This window comes from Camarhynchus parvulus, chromosome 2, assembly GCF_901933205.1.
Source record: "Camarhynchus parvulus chromosome 2, STF_HiC, whole genome shotgun sequence".
NCBI classification, from domain to species: domain Eukaryota; kingdom Metazoa; phylum Chordata; class Aves; order Passeriformes; family Thraupidae; genus Camarhynchus; species Camarhynchus parvulus.
Window position 1 is genome coordinate 105,619,047 of NC_044572.1, and position 21,790 is coordinate 105,640,836.

Consider the following 21,790-nt stretch of genomic DNA (forward strand, 5'->3'; position numbering starts at 1 on the left):
GCATATCTGATTTAAAACAGGGTAAGCAAAACCTAACCTGCCTGCTGGAGAAGATTCCATTGAAACTAGTTTTAGCTATCATGAGGCTCAAGGAGCATGTTTGGGACGCTGGAGATTTGGATCTGAAGCGAACCCTCACCAACAGGCATTTAAATACGCTAGAGACTCTGAGTCTTGCAATGTTATGATGTTATGTATGTGAAGAAAACTCACTTTAAATTATGCAGTCTGATGTTAGGATGAAGTTAAATTGCATACGAAATAATAATTTTCATTATCAGTTAAAAAAAATCACCCTGCATTTTAAAAAGCTGTTCGTAGGCATCTCGCAATGTAGGTTAAAAGAGAAGAAAAAACCCCAACTTTTTAGCAAGGTAAAAAATAACGTGTTTAGCTTCAGGCACTCTTTAAACTGCCTCTTTTCTGAGAAGGGAACACAGATGTGTTAGATTCTGGATTTAGTTCCAAGCCAATACTCTTAATTAACTTCAAATTGTTTAAATATAACATCTCAGCACAGAATGTAACACCCTGGGAGTGCACTGGGCTGTACCCAGGTGTCAGTTGTTCCCAAAGTTCACCTGCAGCACCCCAAACCACTGCAAGGGGCAAACATGCCTGCCTCATAATGGCAAATTGCTTCAATGTGTGCCTGTTTTTTGGGCATGAAAATAAGGCCAGAAGGGTGTTCATACTGAAAGGAATGCTAAGGGATAAAAAATAGAAATATTGGTTAAGGCTTGAAGAGCACATTTTGCCATTGCTTTCAAATCACCCTGGGAATGACTGGAAGAAATAAAAGATACTTAGGAAAGACATAGGGGTTCTGGAAGATGGAAACTAGTCCTAGGCTGTCGCTCTCAAGAATAAGCAGTAGGCAATGAGCAAGCAGGGAGACTGGGTTTGGTTGAGATGGATTCTAGAGATATACAAAATGAAACAGAAAAAGGAATTTTCAATGAGTTGAAATTCACTTTATGTAACCTTTTCCATCAATGAAAAAGATTCAGCGGTCCACAAGTCAGAAGGGAGTTGACAATGCCTTCCTATGGCCACAGCTAAGGCCGCCTCCCTCACCTCCCAGGGTGTAGATGTTATTTGTTCATGCTGATTGTGTGCTGCACAGATCCTGTGGGCAGGAGCACCAAAAACAGGTCTGGGGGAAGTTAATATCTCTGTCCATTGCGGCAGGTGTGAACAGTGTGCAGCAACCAGCATCTAGAGCTTCCAGCTGAGCACCTAGGGTAAAGAAAAATGTTATGCTGCTGCTCACACTATGGTTCATGTCCCCATTACGTACCCACTGAGGTCCTGAGGAAACTTAGGTGCATAAGCATGTAAGTGAGAGGTCTTTATACTGTGTACAGTCAATTGCAAAGAAATCTGATCTATGGAATTTGTGACTTTAATATTACTGGTTTTTTGCAATCCATACATTTTATACACATGCAAACATACACAAGCTTTTTGTACCTGATTTTTCTCCTGTTTTTCAATGGTAAGATACCACTGTAACTTCAGTAACTTCAGGAGACTTGCTCAGAGATAAAAGTACTGTAAATGAGTGGATAATCAAGTCTGCAGTGTCACCCCCCCAGTTTCTGGGCTACATGCAGGCAGTGTCCTTAGGATGTATCTGTGCTGAGACCCACACCGTGAGGAGATCCCCAAGCAAGCAGCCAGAGAGCAAGCTCTGGATGGTTGTGTCAGTGTGCTATGATGCTATTAATTAGTCCTGAGTTAATTAGCCCTTGCAAGAGGCAGTGTTAACCTGGCTGTATGGCTTTGGGGACCTGTGTAGTGTCTCTGCATGGGATTGTGCCATGTCATGCCTTGAGGATGTACCATCCCCTTCTGAGGCAAAGCAAGATCTGCCACACTTTGCTCCTGTGTCACACAGGTGAGACAGGGGGGTTTTCATAGGAAGGATGATCTACGTTGCTCAGAGGAGCAGTGAGGAAGACCACAGAGTGAAAGGAAAAGGTTCTGGCAAAGTTCTGTAGAGTGGGCCTGAGTCACAGGGAGAATTTGAAAAGGTAAGAAGCAAGTTGATTATTTTATGTCATGGGATTAAATGAAACAGACTCAAACCAAGGAAAATAAAGCATTTCCTCATGCAATGGGCAGTTAAGAAATCAAACTCCCTATGCCAGTATTTTGTGTGTGTTGGGCATTTATACAGGCTCGAAAAGCTAATTAGACAAATAAAGGAAAAAGCCACCCAAAGCTGTCAAATTTCAAGACTCAGTTTAGGCTAAGGAAGTCCTGGGGCACAGCCACTTGAGGCCAGGACATCAAAGACAAATCACTACTCCATGGCTTAAGTCTTGCATTTTTTCTCTGTCACCTGCTGCTGGCCAGTGGCACTGCCAGGCCTGGTTCAGAGAAGAGCAGAGCTCTTCCCAGGTGTCACTGCCCTACTTGTAGCAAATCTCACAGGTGTTCCCCTATCTCCAAGAAGCTTCTTGTGGTTAACTTAAAACAGTGTACCTCCATCAGAAGTGTTCAGCTGGTAGGCATGTCCTTGAAAAAAGAAGAATCAGAATCATAGAATCACAAAAAGTCCTGGGCTGGAAGGGACCCTAAGGATCATTTGGCTTCAACCACTCATGTTATGGGTAGGGATGGCCACCCACTAAATCAGGTTGGTCAGGGCCTCAAGATTAGGACCATAGAAAAAATAATAATGTAAAATCATGTCATTTTCTTTCATGCAGGGTTTTACACATACTACGGAAGAAATGCATGCCACCAGCTCATGACTTACACTGAGAAAAATTACGACATAGCCCACAAAGAGCATAGAAAGAATATATTGCTTGGATAAAATTTTAGGCCAACTCATACCAACTTAAGTAGTGTAGGAATACAGTACCAAACCCAAGACACTGTGTGTCTCATTTTGAGAAAAATGCAAGCATGTTTTGCCACAGACAGGCTAGCACCAGCATTTTTGATCCTTAAGAAAGGCTCTTGTTTAGTAAGTTCAAATACTACAGAAAGATCTAGTAGCATCTAACAAGTGAAGTAAGCAAAGAGTTGAGCTGTAATGCTGAGCAGGCTGATTGATATTTGTCAGGCTTCCAAAGCTCTGCTCAATCCCTATGTTCAAGGCAAGCAAATGAGAAAAGGAAATTCAGAAAAGGACGATAATTACCAGTGTCTCTCTCAGCAAAGGCCTTGAAGGTTTTGATATTGACTCCTGCCTTCCTCAGCTTGACAGGAATTAGCCCAGAGAAACCATGTGTATGAAAAAATTGTGTAATTTAACAACATCATTCATATGTTCAGGAACTCCTTTGAACAACCAAGTGAGCCAGAAATCTAATGAACAAACAGTTGAACGTAACCTCTGGATAACCCTCTAATCTTCTCCGTTCCCCTTGAAAATCTGAAGAGGAAAACACTGGAAGACAACAGATTAAAAAAGCCTGACCAAGGGAACTGCTGGCAGACAGCTAGGCATGGGTGTTTCTCTTGTTTGCAAATTTTAGCAATTAAGAAAGTGTTGAAAGATTCTGAAAACATGTTATCATTGAGAGAAGAGAGACTCCTAGGATTTAAATGTCAGACAGAAATAGGGTAAAAGACTGATTGGCTTTAGTTGATGGCAAGTCAAAACTAAATTCAGATTTTACCCTCGAACAACATAAGCTGTCAAATATGAAAGTGAGCAAGTCATTCTTCTTCTGATTTCACAGACTATGAATACCAAAGCAACACATACCATAATAACAAGCCAGTGTTGAGAGGAGCTCTAAAACTCCATCTGATCCTCCATATGTTGCAAGACAAGTAAGAGCTTCTGAAGGAGACAGAGTCTGCAGTGAGAAGAAAATGTCTGAAAGACTCTGGAGATGGTTTTCTGGGCAGATACTATTATGAGAAGGAAAGCAGAAGTAAAAACAGCCAGTTATTGATTTGGAAAAGCTGTGAATAAAGTTAAACATTTACAAATAGCCCATCAAGAAGCTAACATCTAATCAAAGCCACGGTCCTTCATTTTATGCCAGAAAACTAATTATATTGAATTAAGTCAAGAGAACAAAGGTGTTTGGAAATAAAATATGTCAAAGGATGGATGAATCAACATGAATCTTAAATTCACGAGGAATGATGACCTAGTCACCAAATCAAATATGGGTTCGCAAATGTAATTAAGAAAATCAAAATCATCCTGTGTCAACCATTCAACAATTAAAGCATGGGGAGTAATGAGGGAAATGATGGCAGTCAAGAAAAAAGGAAACATCTAATAATTGTTTTCTAAAAAAAAAAGAAAAATTCTAAAAATTCTGAAATTCTGAAAGTTGTGCATTGCTCTGAATTGAAAATCTCAATGTGCCTTTTGACTCTCAGTTGCTGTTGATCTCTGGTCTCATTGTCTGCTAAGACAGCTTTGTTTCCATTCATCCTCTGCCCATTATTTACAGAGGACATAATTCACCTTGTGTAGGTGTTGCTATATCTTGGGGCAACATGATTTGGTCTTGCCACAGTGACTCAGCAAACAAAGCAGCATAATTTGTTACTGAACTTCTGACCACTCTTTTAAACAAGCCTATCATTGGTCCCACAAACAAGGATGGAGGTTGTCTGAGAACAAGAGTCTAGAATGGACACAAAAATTAAACCAGCAGACAAACAAGGAATAAGAAATCATTAGATTGGAGACAGCTAGTATTCCAGGGCTCACTTGGACAGAGCATGGCTTGTATGGCCATAAGACTGAATGATAAATATCTTGGAACCACTTCACATTTTAAATCTTAAAGCAAGCACTCTACATTGTTCCCTGAGGTCCATGCAAAAGTAATGGCTTGGTAGGATGCTCAGCAGGAACCCATGCTGCTGGCAAAGTCAACAGTCCCATTACTATATCAGCAGATTCCTTCCCAATAGCTCAGTGATTCTTATTTGTTCTGATTTGGGCATCCAGAAGGTTCACTGCCCAAGTATGACATCTACAGCTGAAACAACCATAAATGTGCTTTGCTTTACACCATCCCAGAGAAGTCTGCAGATGAAAATTTATGCTTAGAAGATAATAAATAAAAGAAGCATCACAGACCAGCCTGAAAACCATCTTGATCCTCCTTAAAATTTAGTTACGTGCTCATAAAAAAAATAATGGCACAGAGGAAATACCTTTTCCTGCAGAAAAATGGAATTCTGTCATCTCTTTCTCCTACACATGGACTGGACGAACCAGAAAAGACATTTTACTCTAGGAGTTTTTATTCCAAAACATGTCTAAGGATTAGGATATTACTCACATAGATGATTGCTTACTACAAAAGTCATCTGTTTTATACTTGAAAATAAATAGGCAATGAAATATCTCAATGTATTCCATTTTACCCTTTACTAAACTGCATTTGTGTGCTTAATGTTAACCTTCCCATTCAAATGTCATTAGCTGCTAATTAAGATGTTGATATGCTGATAGTATATCTTGCAGTAGAGATGATTTGCAGGCACTTACTAGGTGTTTATCAAACTCCAGCACACGTATTGGTTTAGCATGTGTGGCACATTTAATTTACTGAACACTGTCCCAGTTCTCCACTCTTTTTTTTTTTCCTAATACATAATGAGCAAAACATGGCAAGTTGTCAGGAATAACCTCACAAGAGAAGTAAAAGTAAGTGACCTAGGCACTCTTGTGCAAACAGTTTTTACCTACGATTTCAAGAAACCTTATTTAGAAATCTCTAAAACTATCACAGCATATTACTAACAAAATGAATAAGCCCTGTGAATTTGTCTATGATTTACACTGTTACATAGTCAGAGACAGAAGCCTCCATAGTGTTAAAGGCTTCTTTTCAAGCAACTTCTTTGCTACTGGCAAGAAGAGTTTAAATCAGAGAAAGGCAGTGATGATTCTGCTAGTGCAAAAGCAGTTCTGCAACACAGGGTACATTTTCACAGGACATTTTAATATAATTTATGAATATTTGCTCGCAACATAATTGTCTTTTCTGCTGACATTTTCAAAGCAACACTGTGATTTGTTGGGTCTCCTGAGAGTCCAAGTACAAAACTGATAATTATATTAAATATACATAGACAATAAAGAGTGTGTTTACATAACTATGCCCATAAATATCTGGTTGAACAGTCATTGTTCTCAAAACCCTTTTAAGCAGCTCTCAGAGGGATCCAATTCTAATGACATGATGGTTTAAAAGATGTTGCTCAGTCTTGTTCCATATTTAATTAACTTTCCTTTTTTAAACTTGTGATGGTGTAGACAATAACAAATAGCTCTGAAAAGAGAACGAGCCTTGAAACATGAGTGAGACCTTGTCAGGCTTTTGTGTGCCACACACAGAAGAAGATCAGCAGACCAGGGTTGGTGGCCGGGGACTGTCCAGCTCCTGGGGGACTCCATTGCTGTAGCATGCACAGCTCACTACGACTAATAACAACAGCAACAACAACAATAATAATTAAACAAATCTTCTGCATACCAATAAGGGAAGTGACATAGGGAGGGAAAGTGAATGTATTAAATAGAATTGGTAGAATAGGCCTAAACTTGTTTATTTTTCTGCTGCTGTAGAGCAGTGAAGCAAATACTTTAAAGAGAATGGCACACTGCCCACTAAGATGTAAAGGGCGTGTGAGCATTAATTGAGCACCACTGTATGACTGAACACATTAAGCAGGAATCAAGGTAACATTTCTAAATTCATGGACAGTCTTATCCTATGGAGTCCTTCACATTGCCTCATCCTAGACAGGGCTGCTACAGCAGCACAGTATTCTGTTTTCACACTGAGCTATTTTTAATTGTCACCAATTATAACTCATTTACTTTTATGTGTCCTGGTTGTCACAATATTAACATTTGTAAGTCTTTCCCTTTGCAGGCTGTGAGAATCTGTTGTGACATCTCAATAAACTGGGATTCAATCAAGGTGTGAATGAATTGTTAATCTTGTTATAAATAGAAAATGCCATATGTTGGTAAGAAAGGGACGTCTGCCTTTTTCTGTTGTTGAGGACAGTGGTAATGAAACAAAGTGAGTGGTCATGCCAGAATTACTAATAAAGTGCAGTCACTGAGACAGGGAAAGAACTTCAGCTTTCCCCCTGCTCTTAAGAAGGAAAGGATAACTATTAATGTGTCCTAAACAGAGGTTTTGAAACATTTTTCATGGAGTTTGCAAAGCGACTTATAAATCAGGAAAAGTAGTGAGAGCACTGGGCTTGGAGTTGAATCAAAGAAATTCTGACAACCTCCATGTGGACTGAACCACCAAAAATGGATTGGAAAGTCTAACTTACAGGCAACTGGCTACGAACACATGTATGACAGTAGAAATTCTGGGTTTGGGTAGCTGAATGTCATAAAGGCCTAATATATGCTTATTCCTGGACTATCTTTTGTTCAGATAAGGGATCAGTGCCTTTCCTCATAAATTCAGTGCTCAGATATTGTCTGGGTAGGTCACTTCACTTGTGCAGTATAAATTCTCTATTTATATCTGCTTTAGGTTTGTGACATTTCCTAAACATAACTCTGGCAAACAAACAGAAGGACTAATTGCTTTATTAAACAATTACTTAGAGCAAAACTCATGTCCACTTGAAATCCTGGGAATATAGCCTGTCTCAGAGGTAAAAGGATACCTTGTCCATCAGTCTATCCACACAACTCTTGAACAGATTTATCCTTTTACACTGGGCTAAGGGCATGAGGAGGGGCTTCTCTTAGCTTTTGCTAACCCAGGGCAGAGAAGGGCACTCCACAGCTGAAATGCACACATGCACACAGAGTGCCTGTCTCTTCTTCCAACAGGCAAGATGATCTGCCTCTCCTGTTGATTTTTCTAAATGCTGTGGTAACTCCCCAAGCGATACTCAGCTCTCATTGGGAAGTTCGGATGTCTTCCATAATCTATTTAAACAGCTATTTAGGTATCACTGAGAAACCTGTTACTTTAGAAAAGGTAAGAGGATTCCATCACTTGATACCAGCAGCCAGCTCTCAGAAGCCACCTGGGGCTGCCCGTGGCCACAAGACCCCTCTATTCCCCTGAGCTGGCCTCAAGGGACAATGGATGCATGAAGTCTTCATCCCATTTGCTGTTGCTGTGTTTACTGTTCCTTTATTTACGTATCTAGAAATTCAACATCTTTGCATGTTTTGCAAGCTGTCATGACATGAGACGCTAGTAATAGACTATGTTTTGCTTGCTAACATATTTTTGACATATTTTAGCTTTGATTATAAGATTGCATCTTTCCTTGCTACCATCTGTCTCAACTCAGTGGCACTCTGGCATTTACAAAAACAGTAGGGTGTAATATTTCTTATATACTTGAACTCTACTACAAACATGTTATTTTCAGTCTTAACCAATATGTCACACTTTCACACATGAAGGCTGAAATGCCTTATATCCTTTAAGGTATCTGTCAAAAATAAAGAACATATCATCACATTCAATTTGGCTGAGATGAGTAATATATTAATGAGAATAAGAATGGGAACAGTTTCTGACTTATAAATAGAACTAGCATTTTACAAGCCTTATGTATTCATGCCTGCATTTATCCTTTTGTCAGCACAAATGAGATATTCATACAAAACCTGGGAATTTCTTTCTTGTATTTAGCAAAATCTGCACAATATTTTCAAAGCTGGAGTGCTAAATATGACACTTTTTTCTAGGAATATCTGGTAGCCAGACACTTTCTGATTTTACTTCTTTTCTCTCTGTCCTCCATCTGTAAGGAGTCAAATTGTTACACTCAGCAAACTGGAAATCACACTTTATATCTACCCTGACAGCACTAGGTGAGCAGTTCTAGACATTTGGACTTGTTGTGATGTGTGGCTATTTAAAGGCAGTATTTCAGCAGTGCTGGTTTTCATGGGATGAAACTAGAATTCCAGCAATAGGATGAGATACTAGAATAGCAGGACAATGTTTTTTTGGCCTCTTCTGTAGGTGAGCTGGAGTAGGGGGGACAGTGGTGTAGACAAGGAGAGTTTTTATCCCCTTTTGTCTTCTCCTTGAAGCTGCAGTCAGGAGCCAAGTCAGACCTGAGCAAAGGTGTGAGGTGTTGTGAGAGCTCCCCCCGGGGCATGGTGCCAGAGAGCATCACCCTGCAGCAAGCACCACCTCCAATTCTGCTACCCATGCCAGAGCAGAGGGTCAGGGATGTCAACTTAATAGCACTGCTGGCCAGAGCTGTAGTGGCTCCCTCTCATCAGCACCAGACCCAGCTCACCAGGTGATATTTCATTTAAATTTACCAATAATTAAACATGGAAGATGCGTGGTGACTCCTCTGGCCACCAATGTGTCAAGTGTGTAAGTATGAAATTGCTGAGACAGACAAATAAAAGAAACAAATAAACCCAGAAAACAGTGAATATCACTCTCAAGTACACATTGCTTTTCAGTGGGCCAGCAGATTTGTTTCTACAATTACATTTATTTCAACAACTACCTTTGAGAAAAACAACCTGTTTTACTGAGCAGTGTACAGATCCTGATTAAATGAGATTCCAGATCTTGGCGGTTCTTTAGGTAATATAACAGCAGAAATAATAATGCTACTTTCTGAGGAAAAAGACAAGACACAAAGCACACTCACACATAATGGTAAACTGAATTTATTTCCTTTTGGAAAACAATTCCAGTAATCTCCAGGTTCAGACCGCAGAGTAAACATTAATAACAGTAACATACAGGTTAGTTCAACTGATTCAAGAATTTGGCCATGTGAAATCATTAAGGAAAGTCTTGAACACTCAAAGCTTCAAATGGTATCCAGGAAAAAAAATTCTTTGACAAACTACATAACAACTATTGCATATATGGTAATGCTATCTGTCATATCGCAAGGCTTACAAATATATATACGGGCCTTATTCAACTGTGGGTTCCTGCTCTGTGAGAAAGAGTCTCTTCATATTTTTTGCAAGAATCTTCAGCAATAAAAAATAGTCTTAGATTCATCCGTTTGTATACCAAAAGAGAGATTTCTGGACTGAAGTTTAAACGAAAGGGAGGCCAAACAGAGCTGCAATGGAACATAGCTATTACTTTCTCCCTCCTCCTTGAAAATGACATTTTTTCTTAAGCTATTTTTTTCTCCTCACACAGTATTATTATTATTTGTATCTTTCCTGAATAGGGCCCAAGTCCACTTGTCTTTATAAGACCATTTTAGTATCAGACAACATAATACATGTGCAACACTTTATATACAGGAAGTCTATCCGGTGCTCAAAAGTTCAAACACATGAACATCCAACAGTTCCGATAATACAAGTTTTATGGTACAATACAATGATTCTGAATAATATACATTAACAATGAAAGTTTCGTGCAAAGAGTAAAATGTGTTCCCTTTTTGTGCCACAAAGAATTCTCTGGAAGAGACGGGCCTTGCACTAACTGCTGTGCTGGGTCATCGTATGATTCTGCAATGAAAACAAAAGAAACAACTTAGTCACAGGACAGGCATTTCTGTGTGAAAGAAGGATGCAAAAACAATTTTCCCAACATGTCTTGTAAAATGATGGGTTGGATAAAGAGAATATTCTTGACCCCTCCTTGTTTAAACTAGCCAGAAACAGCATAACTATGGAAGAGAGGAGCCCTCCCCAGCTGTTTCACACCAGTATCCTTTACATGTGCCACAAGAAGGGCAACACAGTCTCTGCAGACAGGGTGTGGGCTGACCTGCCCCAGTGAAATTGCAGACCAGGTCAGTGATCCTGGTGTCTGCTTACACATGGCTCATGGTTTATGCATTGCAAAAATGAGAAGTGCATTTGCCATAAGTCTTATGCTAACTGGCCTGTGCTTCCTACACTGTGGCACTGCTTCAATTGCACTCCTGCAGTAAAACCTATTTCCCCCACATGTTAAGAGAACCTCTGCTAGAGAGCTCAGAAACTGATGAGAAAACAGGAGGGGCTGGCACAGCCTGCCCTTTGCCCACCAAAACCCACAGGTATTTTTCTTCGGGTGAACACAGTGCCTTATGTGCAGTAACACACCATGGACTTTGGAGTCCTAAATTCTCCTTTCCTGTACAAGTAATCACTAAATCAAGCAGCAAACACCAGTTTCACCCTCTTTCCTCCTCACCCCTCAAGCCAAATTGACCACTTTAAGAAAGATGCTATTGTGCTGCCTGTACTGGCTCACATCCTTCACAAGCATTGACCTAAGAGCAAGGGACCAATCCAATACATCTTAAGTTTTCTACAGTGTACACTGGATCCACAGATAACTAGAAAATGTCTGTAGATGCTACTTCTTGGACAACAGGGCAGCCACTGATTAGTGATGAATTTTCCCCTTAGTAATCGGGGCCAGATTTGGGCCAGTGACCCAGAGGGCAGGGGTGTCACATCCCATGATTTGCTCCCAGCACATCCAGACCCTTCACTCTACTTTATTAAGTTAATCTGTCTTTAAACCTCTTTGGGCTAACGCACTCTAGGATGAACCTGTTCCCACAAGACAGTCATCATTTACAACAAAGTGAACATCTACTGAACCATACCCTCCAGAGCCACCCATGAAAGGGCACATGAAAACAGCCTCGGTGAAACGAATGTGAAATACAGCGTGACTGTAGACCAGCCTAAAAATCCTCTCTCCCATCCACACTCCCTCTTCCCTAAACCATGCACGCACACAAATAATAGTTCATGGGACATTTGGCAAGGAAAGGATCTTACAGTAAGACTGAGGAATTTTTAATGTAGTGCCATTCTCAAGATTAAAGGAAAATGACCCAGTGACACTCAAAGATGCAATTTCCAGATGTGAATGCAAAATGATTTAATGCTGATGGCAGGAATTCCAGACTGTCCAAGGCCAAAGAGTGTTAAAAAAATACGCTCCACCACTTGATTTCATCTAATTCCTCATCCTTCCCATAAAATCATTTCAAAATGCTGTAAAGCACTAACAATAGATGCAGCCAAAAATGCTGGCTGGTCACAGGTAATGGGCTCTGTCTTTAAAGCACAAAAGCAAGGAAATTAAGAGTTAAGCCTGACAGTCAGTCCTTTTGTCATCCTGTTGTGTCCATTTATTGCAGCACTTACAGCATAACACCACAGGCTTATTGGAGACCCTGCAGTACCTAGAAACAACAGGACAAGTTAAATATGGGGTGGCAGCCTGAATTCTGATTTTCTTCTCTGCTTCTGAGCAGGTGAAGTAATATACCAATTGTTACATTGCAGACAGATATTTGGGGGGGGTCTTTTGTTTCTAGTCTACTGAGAGTAAGCACGTCAGTCATGCCCATTTTTTATTTCTTTTCACTAAGTGAAAAATGCATAATCAGTATGAAGCTGGATGAACAGTTGCATATGAAGCAGTCAAAAGGTGTTTTAAAATTGCAGCTGTAACTCTGGCTGCAATGACATTTTTGATTGAAAAATAAAAATGCCCAAATATGAAGGAGACAAAATAAAACACAGGATAAGGACTGACTCGCCTCAGCTCTCAGTGTCCCTGACTCCTGTGCCCTGGTGCAAAATGAGATTCTCTGGAGATAATGAAGAAATAATAGGAAAAAACCAAACAAGCGCTGCAGAGAAGAATGAGACAGGGAAGGATAGGAACATGAGGAAATGCTTTGAACGGTTTAGGCCTTAAAAAGGCAACAATATGCCTTGCAAACAGTCAAAACAAAACACAGTTTCCACAGTAATTAAGGCTCCTCAAACGTTAGGGACTAGGGAGGAATACCTATTTGGCTAAGTTGCAAAAAATTACAAAGCGGAAGTGCTTCAGGAACATAACATTGACAAGACAAGCAGGCAAGGAATGGGAGGGGAGAGATAAGAAAAGGAGGAAAATTCTGTAATCCTACAGAGAGCCATATTCCACTCTACCAAAAGCCATCTATTGGACACCCCATGTCTAAGTGACTGAAAATTGCAAACATTAATCCCAGTTATGAACCGTTGTTGTTTTTATGAGGGGTGCTGTGTTTAAAAATTTAGGGCAAAATTTCTCCTCTATTATCCACCCAGCACATCTCGACTCTGCTAGTCTCTTTGCCTCGTGGTGTGCAGCGAGCTCCTGCCTCCCTGGCAGTGGGAGATCAGGCACGCGGGGAAAGCGGAATTTGGAGCTCCTGCCAGCAGGGACGTGGCAGGGCCATGGGAGTGTGGCACACCCAGGGAGAGTACAATATTACACTTGAGATTCCCTGAGTGCCTTGGAGAGCATGCTGCCCTTCACTAAAGACACACTAGACACGCCTGAAACACGCCTCCTTCAGAAACTTCAACTAGCTTGCCTGAGTTTGGAGCAGTTAGTACCTCCACTTGCCAAAAAGAAGTGAAGCACAAGAGGTATCATATGCTCCCCTCCTTTGCCTCCCCCAAATCTGATTGTGCATTAGCACATCTGTTTAATTATGTGGTAGTCTCCCTACAAAGCAAAAATGTCAATTTCCTGCTTAGCCATGGAAAGGGGAAAATATTTTTTCTCAATATAATCTTTCCTGGACTTCAGCAACAGCTGTGTTCCAATTTCCAAGAGCTGGGATCTCATGAGGAGACACTAGTTTGCAAATACAAATTCAAGCTTTGCATGCACAAAATGGAGGAACGGGGAAGCAGGACGGGTGTGTGTGTGTCACTGCATTTGTTATCATGTAGACACAAACCAGGAAAACTCCTACATCCCCAATTTCTATGTCTCAGTGTTAGCTGGAAAAATCTGAATTCAGTATTTTTCACAAGCAAAAGAAACTCTTTAAGTGCATTTGCCCTATTCCTAGAAATAATTATTTTTGATAGCTGAATCCAGAATCCCAACTGTTATGTGACCTACTATAGAATTACATGCTACCACTTTTCTGGATGAAAATGCTTTGAGATATCCCTGTTGCTAGTGTTAAGGACTTGAAAACATGCAAATAATTTCAGGATAATGCTGTGTGGAAGAATCTCCTTGGCAAACAAATTCAAAAAGGTTTCTTTGCAGAAAGGCTGGAGACAAAAGAGGTAATAATACCTGTTGTTTGGGGCATGCCTTTGTGTTTCGGAGGGAGCATGAGAAGTAACAGCTAGCAAAACGTTCCCGCCCACAGCATCAAAATTAACGAAGAAAAAAATACCCACAGATACCCACAGACTCAGTGGCACATTAGAATCCCTAATGTGAACTGTGGTTTCATGCAATTTAAATGGGACTTCTCTATTTTATGAGCAGATGAACCAAGACATGGCTGTACCTGACAAACAGCGCAAACAGGGTACACATGAAGAGGCATAAAGATGAAATGTAGGTGCATTATTTCAACAGATGGTAACAGTACCACAGCAGCATGTTATTTTTTCCTTAGTTCAAGAACACAAACATGAGTAATCAATCATCACTGATTAAGTAATTATGGTACCCTACATGTTATCACTTATCTGGAATCCTTTATCTGTGTACATTACAGACCATCTTGTATTTTTTTGCATTCAAAAAAATAAAAATCCACCCCACTGCACTGCAATCCAGCTCCAGGTTGTAAAACAGAACCCTACATTACTATCAACCTTTAAGCGCCACAATTTACTCTTTTTTTAACAAAAGCAATTGGTTTCCAACAGTCTGGATAATAAGTCTTTTGACCTGCATTCTTCTTTGACCCATTAAGGTCACCCCTGCGCTCGGGCATATAGCTGACTTAGGAAATGCCTGCAAGTCCTGCATTTCATCTCCTGCCCACTCAAAATAAAGCTTTCTTTAAATGTGTCTGTACGGGTCCCCGAAGACCAGGGAGGCATCCCTGTAGTGGGCAATGGAGGGACAGAAGCTTCTGCCTTTATTAATGAATGCAGACCATTATGAGTCTGGCTGGCTCCTGCACTGTTCCCAGAAGCATATACTGTACGTGACTTAAAATGCTAGAATATTGACACAAAGCGAGCTGGGCACCCCTAAGGAAAATTACTCCTTGGATATAATGTAGGCTCGTAACAGCTATTAGAGTACAAAATAAAACCCTCCGGGATCAAACTGACATATACCGCATTCTACCTACTCCTCAAACATTAGAAGAATTTCTTTGTGAAGGCATTCTCAAGGACAGCATTAAACTGACTTTTGTAGCAATCTGCAACAGCTTTTTGGCTTACAGCTTTTAGTACTAAATCTCTAGTTTGAATCAATATAAGTACTATATCTACTACATTAATCAATACATTTTGTTCAATACACGTTCTATTAAATTATACTTTCTAATCAAGATTTTCTGCTTCTCTTCCCTTCTTTTTTTATTCCAACTTCTTACCCTGTACCACACTTTTCAAACTGTCTGCAGCTAAGAAGAGGATGTTGGATTTTCCAGAACCAAAGGGGAAGAAAGAAAGAAAGGCCCGTGGAAAGGTAAGCCTAGCAAAACCTAGCACAGGATCAACACTATTTCCAGAACTTTGGTCCAATGCTCTATTACTTATCCTGGTTGCCATGACCTCTTATGCAGAAAGGTCTGTATTGGACACTGTTGGAATATTATACCGTGTGGAAAGGCGAAGGAAGAGGGAAGAGGAGTACTGTAAGTGGTAACACCAAAGCCAAATAAATGAAACTTATTCAGACTAAACTATAAAAAAGGTAATTTTTCATAATGTTTCTTCAGTTTTGTGCTGTTTCAATATTGCAGCACAAAGTTTCCTGTCAAGGCCCCATTATATTGCTGAAGGATTCTTTCCTGGTAAACTGTAATATGATTATACTCAAGGACTGAATCGATGACTTACTCAGATTTGTACAGTACTAAGCTTAAATACAAACTATAAATTAAGATGTAAAAATATATTATTTAGTCCAGGTCTTTGGGGATATGTGAAACACTGGGATAGAAGATGTCTCCAGCAATCTGAGCGATCTACACAGTTAGAATAAATGACTTTCCCACACCTGTGTTAGATTTGGTGGAATGTGGTTGTTCTTCATAAGAAGAGAGTATGAAAAAAAAGGTCAAAATGATAAACATGCATATTGCAGGCATGCAGTGAATTTGCCACTGTCTTACAGATAAAACCACTGTATTCGTGTCCCTCGTTTACAGACAGTTTCTCTTTTCCTATCTCCATATAATCACTGTGAACCTGCGAAAAAACTGTTGCATTTTCTTTTGACATTTAACATCACCTCAACCAGCTCACAATAGTGTCTTATAATATCTTCTAGATGACACTATGTCACTATTAAACAAAAAGGTGAAATAGCATAATAAAAGAGAAGAATAAGAATTCATACAATTTAAAGACAGAAAAGACCCATTAGGGCGTTTTCTCCACCCATCTTGCCAGTGTTGGATTATTGCCTATAGTGTAATTTCAAGTGTTTTGCCCAGTCCAATTTTAATTAGAGCTTCCAATGCTCCTCCTGGGAGACTATTTCACAGTTTCACAGACCTCGGGGTTAGTATTTTTTTCCTGATGTTCATCCCAGGAGAGGAAGAGGCTCAGCCAACCCCAAATCAGACATGAAACCAAATCTGCATAGTTAGGAGCTGGTTTCAGTAGAATATCTGGGCCATTTTGAACCATCTGAAAGCAGTAAACTTACTTTCAATGCCTCAACAAATTATGGCACTAGCTCCACTGCTGCTGCAAACAATTAAGAATATTGTTATGTTGGTTTCTAAGGCTCAGTTGCTCTATAGGTAAAAAAAAACCCAAACAACAGTATAGGTGGGATTTGGGGTTTTTGTACTAAGGGTAAAGACTTCTATAGTGCACTCCACCAAATGAATTAATTGAAGGTTAGGGTCATATCCAGGCTCATTCTATGATTCTATAATCCTTGATTGTACTGACAGAGCATTTATGGACATTCAGATTGTAAACATTTTTGTCTTTTTCACATATGTGAAATACAAAAAGAGCAGTTTCAGTTGAAGCTCATTAACAAATGAGCGATTATTTCCCCTCTCAGACCCCACCCTTCCTTTTATAAAGCACTAACTACAAGAAATTAACTTGAATTACTGTATCTGAAATGTCAGAACTAACAAATGTTCCTGATGTGTTTCACCCCACGAATTACAATGCTTCTGACACTAATATATATTCATATGTCAGTGGTCACATCTGCTGAGTGAATGAGGGAGACAGAAAAGAGATGATGTCTAATAGTTTTTCATAGGTGAAAAGTAGGAGACTGAATGGAGACTTGGAGGTTCTGGAGAGAACAGAAAAAGTCCAGGCAATGTGTCCCTGCCACCAGCATCTCCAGTACTTAGTGCAGCTGGCAGAGCAGGAGGACTAACAATGAATTTATAAATACACTAAAGTAGGCAAGGAGTTTCATCCAGGCCAAGTTTGCTCACCAGCACAGACCTAACAAAATACAGTCTCTGAAACTTCAGATTCCCAAGAAAATTGATCTGAACTAAACCAGAGCTATTTCCACAACAAGCAAGGGGCCAAATCCCAAGAGAATCTGTGTTCCCATAAATACCATTTATATGTGGTGAGTTGATGTTTACCAGCCTTTGAGAATCAGGTCTGTTCTCAGACATGTTTGCCAATTAAGTGGTCATCTTAGGACATGACTGACCGCTGCTGACAATGATAATTTCGGAAAGTCTACACTGAATTGCAGTCATTCATATAAATTAATTCACCTAAGCTATGTGATTTGATATTACGTTAATGTTTCTGAAATAGCATGACTGCTAATCAGATTTCGTTCTTTAGCATATTTATGTAAAACTCTCAGTGTTCTGTTTTTTCCACTCAGCATTTCCAGCTGGGCCAGAGAAAAACTACCTGCAAAAAAATCTCAAATTGAAGAGCAGGTTCTCAGGGATGCAAACTTAAAATTAAAACCAAACCCAAACCAAACTAAAGCCCCTGATACCTATTTTTCTTCAGAGACTTCCAGTAAGTCACTAGTAAAATGTCAATGATTCCTTTTGGATTCATTACTATATGCGAGAACATATATCACAGATTTGTTGTATGGAAAAGAATGACATATATTCCTGGGAACAGCAAATAAGACTTTCATCATTGTCACTAGAAGAGAACAGACACAAACACCAATGCCTGCTCACCATCCTTGCACCTTCCTCATTATGAGCGTTGGCAGGGGGCTCCCAGCTAAGCCTCTGACATAAATCAGAGTGGCTCGAAGGCTGTTTTAACCTATGGTGCCAGGCAGTCGCCTCCCATAAGCCTGCCTCACCTGTCTGTGCTCATTGAAATGCAGTGAAACTTGCAACAATGTCTTCCATTTCAGGCAAGGTGTGCCTGGCTGCACGGGAAAGGTGTGTGCATTACCCCATAAAAGAGAAAGAGATGGGGAGAGGGGGCAATAGTCAGGGCATGTTCACAACAATTCTTCAAAACTGGTAAACCTCTTATTTTATATGGCAAAGGGGCTGTCCTGATAATCAGGATCCAGGTCTAAGTCTTGTCTGTAGGAAAACAAGGCCTTTGTGATACTGTAAATGTTTGAAATTAATACACAAGCATTCTTCTCCAATAAGAAAATTGTTCATTAAGTGGGAATAAAAGCTGAAACAAAAAAGGCAGAAGGAGGCACTTCTGAGAAATATATCAAAATTCTTATTACTTTAGAATATGGTTATGGTTACCCTGGTATAAATTAAGAAAAGCTCTGCTGAAATCAAGGGAGTTTCAAGACAGGAACAAATAAGAATACAGACAGGCTAAAACAAAGTGAGTATTGCTTGTATACTGATTGATTCTTGCACACCCTCTGCAGAGGCCACAGCCAGAAGCCTCTTCACCCTGTCAGACTCAGCAACCAAACCCAACGTTGAACAAATACAGATTTGTCTGCAGCTATTGTACAACAGAGTAACAGGGGACACCAAGCCTTGATAGGCAATACTGCCTAATAAGATATTCAGGGATTAAGTTAGTGTTTTGCCAAGACACGTGTTCATGGGCTAGTTGTTACTCTGCTTTAATTCTTTTCTTATGTTTAATTTATCATGCTGGTGCTTTCTAAACTACAACATCTGTAAACAAGTTTAAGTTTGACTGACTTCCCCTTTTACATCCACAGACAGCATTTCTACTTTGTACTCTGATTTCAGATACCTTAAAGACAAATAAATCTGTGGGGGAGAGAGAGGTAATAAACCTGCACAACAAAAACAAACCCCTTTGTCTGAGAATATGTGATCATCTTATGTGAATACAAATTTGCCTAGCTGTGAGTGAGGAACTGGCTCCTGGAACTGGAGCTGTGCTATGCACAGATTCCTTTATAGGTCAAACCCAATTAAACAAACTACTACTAAATATTTAACAGCTCAGTGCAGTAATTAGTGACAAATAATGGAAGCTTAAACTGATAATTGCACAAAAATGTCCTGTTGGAAACATTACACTTTCCTTACTCCTCCTCTTTCTCTCCTATTCAATGAACCCTGATCCTTTTCAAGGATTAAACTGACAAATGAATCTGGATTTTACGCATATCTGTTTGGTCTGCAATGAAGTTTTCTTTGACCTGTGAGAAGGAACTTTCCAAGGGGAATTTTTCTTCTCAAATTTCCATTTTGGGTTCTGTGCTTTTAAGCAGAGTAATTGCTAAAACATGAATTGATTTCAAATCTCCAACCAACCTGCAAGTCCAGAATTCAAGCTCCTGTCCATAGGATTCAAAAGGTCACCCAATTAAAATGGGGAAGCACACAGAGCTGTGATTTATATGCAAAGGGCAACCTTTAAAACAATGACACTTTCCAGTTTTCCACAGGTGCATGTACAAGAATCTCTTTGAACAAAATTACAAGTGAAATTACAAGTTTCTTGATACAGCCTGAAAGAAAAGTGCTGTAACTTGTCTGCACTCCTGTTATACAGACAGACACATCCCACACTTGTATCGATCACCGAGTTCACCTCCCTACCTCCCTGACATAACACTGGGCATTGTGCTTACCAGGTGACATGGGGACAGCCTGGAATCTGGATTCTCCACACATTGCCAGCTGGTGCGTGGGGCCTTGTACAACACCACTTGGCACACTGGAAGTTGTGGATCAGCCCAAGATTAACTCACAGTGGCCAATATTTTCGCTTAGGTGAAAGCAAACCCTGAACAAGCACACTTTTAAAATCAGCAAACTTTCCTTTCACATGTGGAAATCATATTTGGAAGTTATCCATCCATCCATCCATTATCCATAAGATAATGCAGAAGTGGATGGGAGCGTATGTTGGATCCTGAAATCAGGAATGCAAATGGGAATTTGTCCCCTTGTGTATGGTATGCCAATTTTAGACTGTGTAGGATAGAAAAGGAAAAGCTATAGTGCTCTACTAGCTCTCCTCCTGTTCTAAAAGCTCCAAACTCTGTTGCACATTGGTGCATCTTTTTCCTTCAAGACAGTTTGCAAGGCAAGCCAGATTGAGCAGATTTGATGGTAACAGCCAAGGATTTCTGAGCTGATAAGCAGAGGCCCCCATGGATTTTGCGCTCTGACTTCCTTCACAACCGGTTACTGTGCCAGCCCATCTTGGACATCTTACAGTCCTTATCCCTACAGCTCTTCAAACCAGGAATAGCAGGAGCTGGGACAGTGCTTATGTGGCAGACTTGGTCTGTATGTGAATTACAAATCTACTGCTTGGAAAGGAAACTAAGGACAGTTTTTATCCCTTCATAGCTGGTGATTAGTTAGACAGTTAAGAACCCTATGTTGAAACGTTTTGTTCTTAGAGCAACCTCATCTGTTTCCCCCTTTTAAGTCTAAGAAACTCCATGTTTTAAAGGTGACTTTTAGAGAGACCAGAATGCTATTTTGCCCTTTGTAACAAAGTCATTCTCTAAATTTTGTGAGGACACACACTGTAAATCAATAAATCTGGAGCATTTACTAACATGTGGTACCAGGACAAGAAAATTTCTTGTTTGTCATTGTGGTTGTTGGTTGTAAAATGCAGTTTGGATTCTCTATTGTCTTCTGTTTTCTCGTTTGGTTTATTTCAACTGCATTTGTCTAAAAGAAGTATGAAATGTGACCACAGCTAAATGGGAGGAATTTTACTCTCACTTTCTACAGTTTACAGAACATTAAAAAATGGGGAAGGCCGTGAAGTCCAATTCCTACAATTTAATACTCCTCCCCCAAATAAGAAGTACCACACAAAGAAGCATCCTTTCTTTCATGCCTTTTTCCTTCCTCCCTGTGAGAGATGACGTATCCTCCTAGCAAATGTCATTCTCTGAGGTTGGTCATTCTGTTTCCTGTCAGACAGCTGGCCAGTGACACGTTGCAAGTCAGACATGTCATTAGGTCCTGCCTTGACCCGGTACTGACAGTTGAAGAAATGCCCCCACCCCTCACCTCTGGCTTTGGCTTGTGGTGCTGGGTTCTCCTGTCTCCTTGCTATCTCCTGCTAGGGGATCCAGCCTCCTGCAGCTGCTGCTTTCACCCCTCATTGCCCATTAGGACTGGTTTTAGTGTGGCAATCTTTGGATTGAGTGAAAAGAATCACATTTATGAAGAAAATAATTGGAGACAACACTCATTTGCTGTCGACATTTAGTGCCAAGGTATCGGAAACAGAGAACTTTAATTCCTTCACAAAAAGATGTGCTGTAGCTATGGTGAGACAAATCAATAACCCTCACAATCTTATGTAATTTCCTACTCCAAGTTAATTTTAATTCATCAAAATAAAACCCACCTAAAAAAAATAACCCTTTAAAGTATTAGCTTGAACCCAGAAAAAAATAAAAAAGCAAAATCTTTTCAATTAGAGGGCAATTTATCATACCACAGTGTACACTTA

General features: G+C 40.0%; 1 protein-coding gene across 14 annotated transcripts in view; it reads right to left on the reverse strand.

The window, feature by feature from the left end:
- Positions 1-9,621: 9,621 nt before the first annotated feature.
- ZNF521 (zinc finger protein 521) overlaps positions 9,622-21,790 on the reverse strand; it is a 230,586-nt gene continuing 218,417 nt past the window's right edge. For all 14 annotated transcript variants that reach the window (XM_030943682.1, XM_030943694.1, XM_030943693.1 and 11 more), the window contains one exon: positions 9,622-10,450. In XM_030943682.1, the coding sequence (XP_030799542.1) occupies positions 10,421-10,450 (30 nt within the window). In that variant the 3' untranslated portion in view covers positions 9,622-10,420. The remainder of the gene's footprint in view (positions 10,451-21,790) is intronic.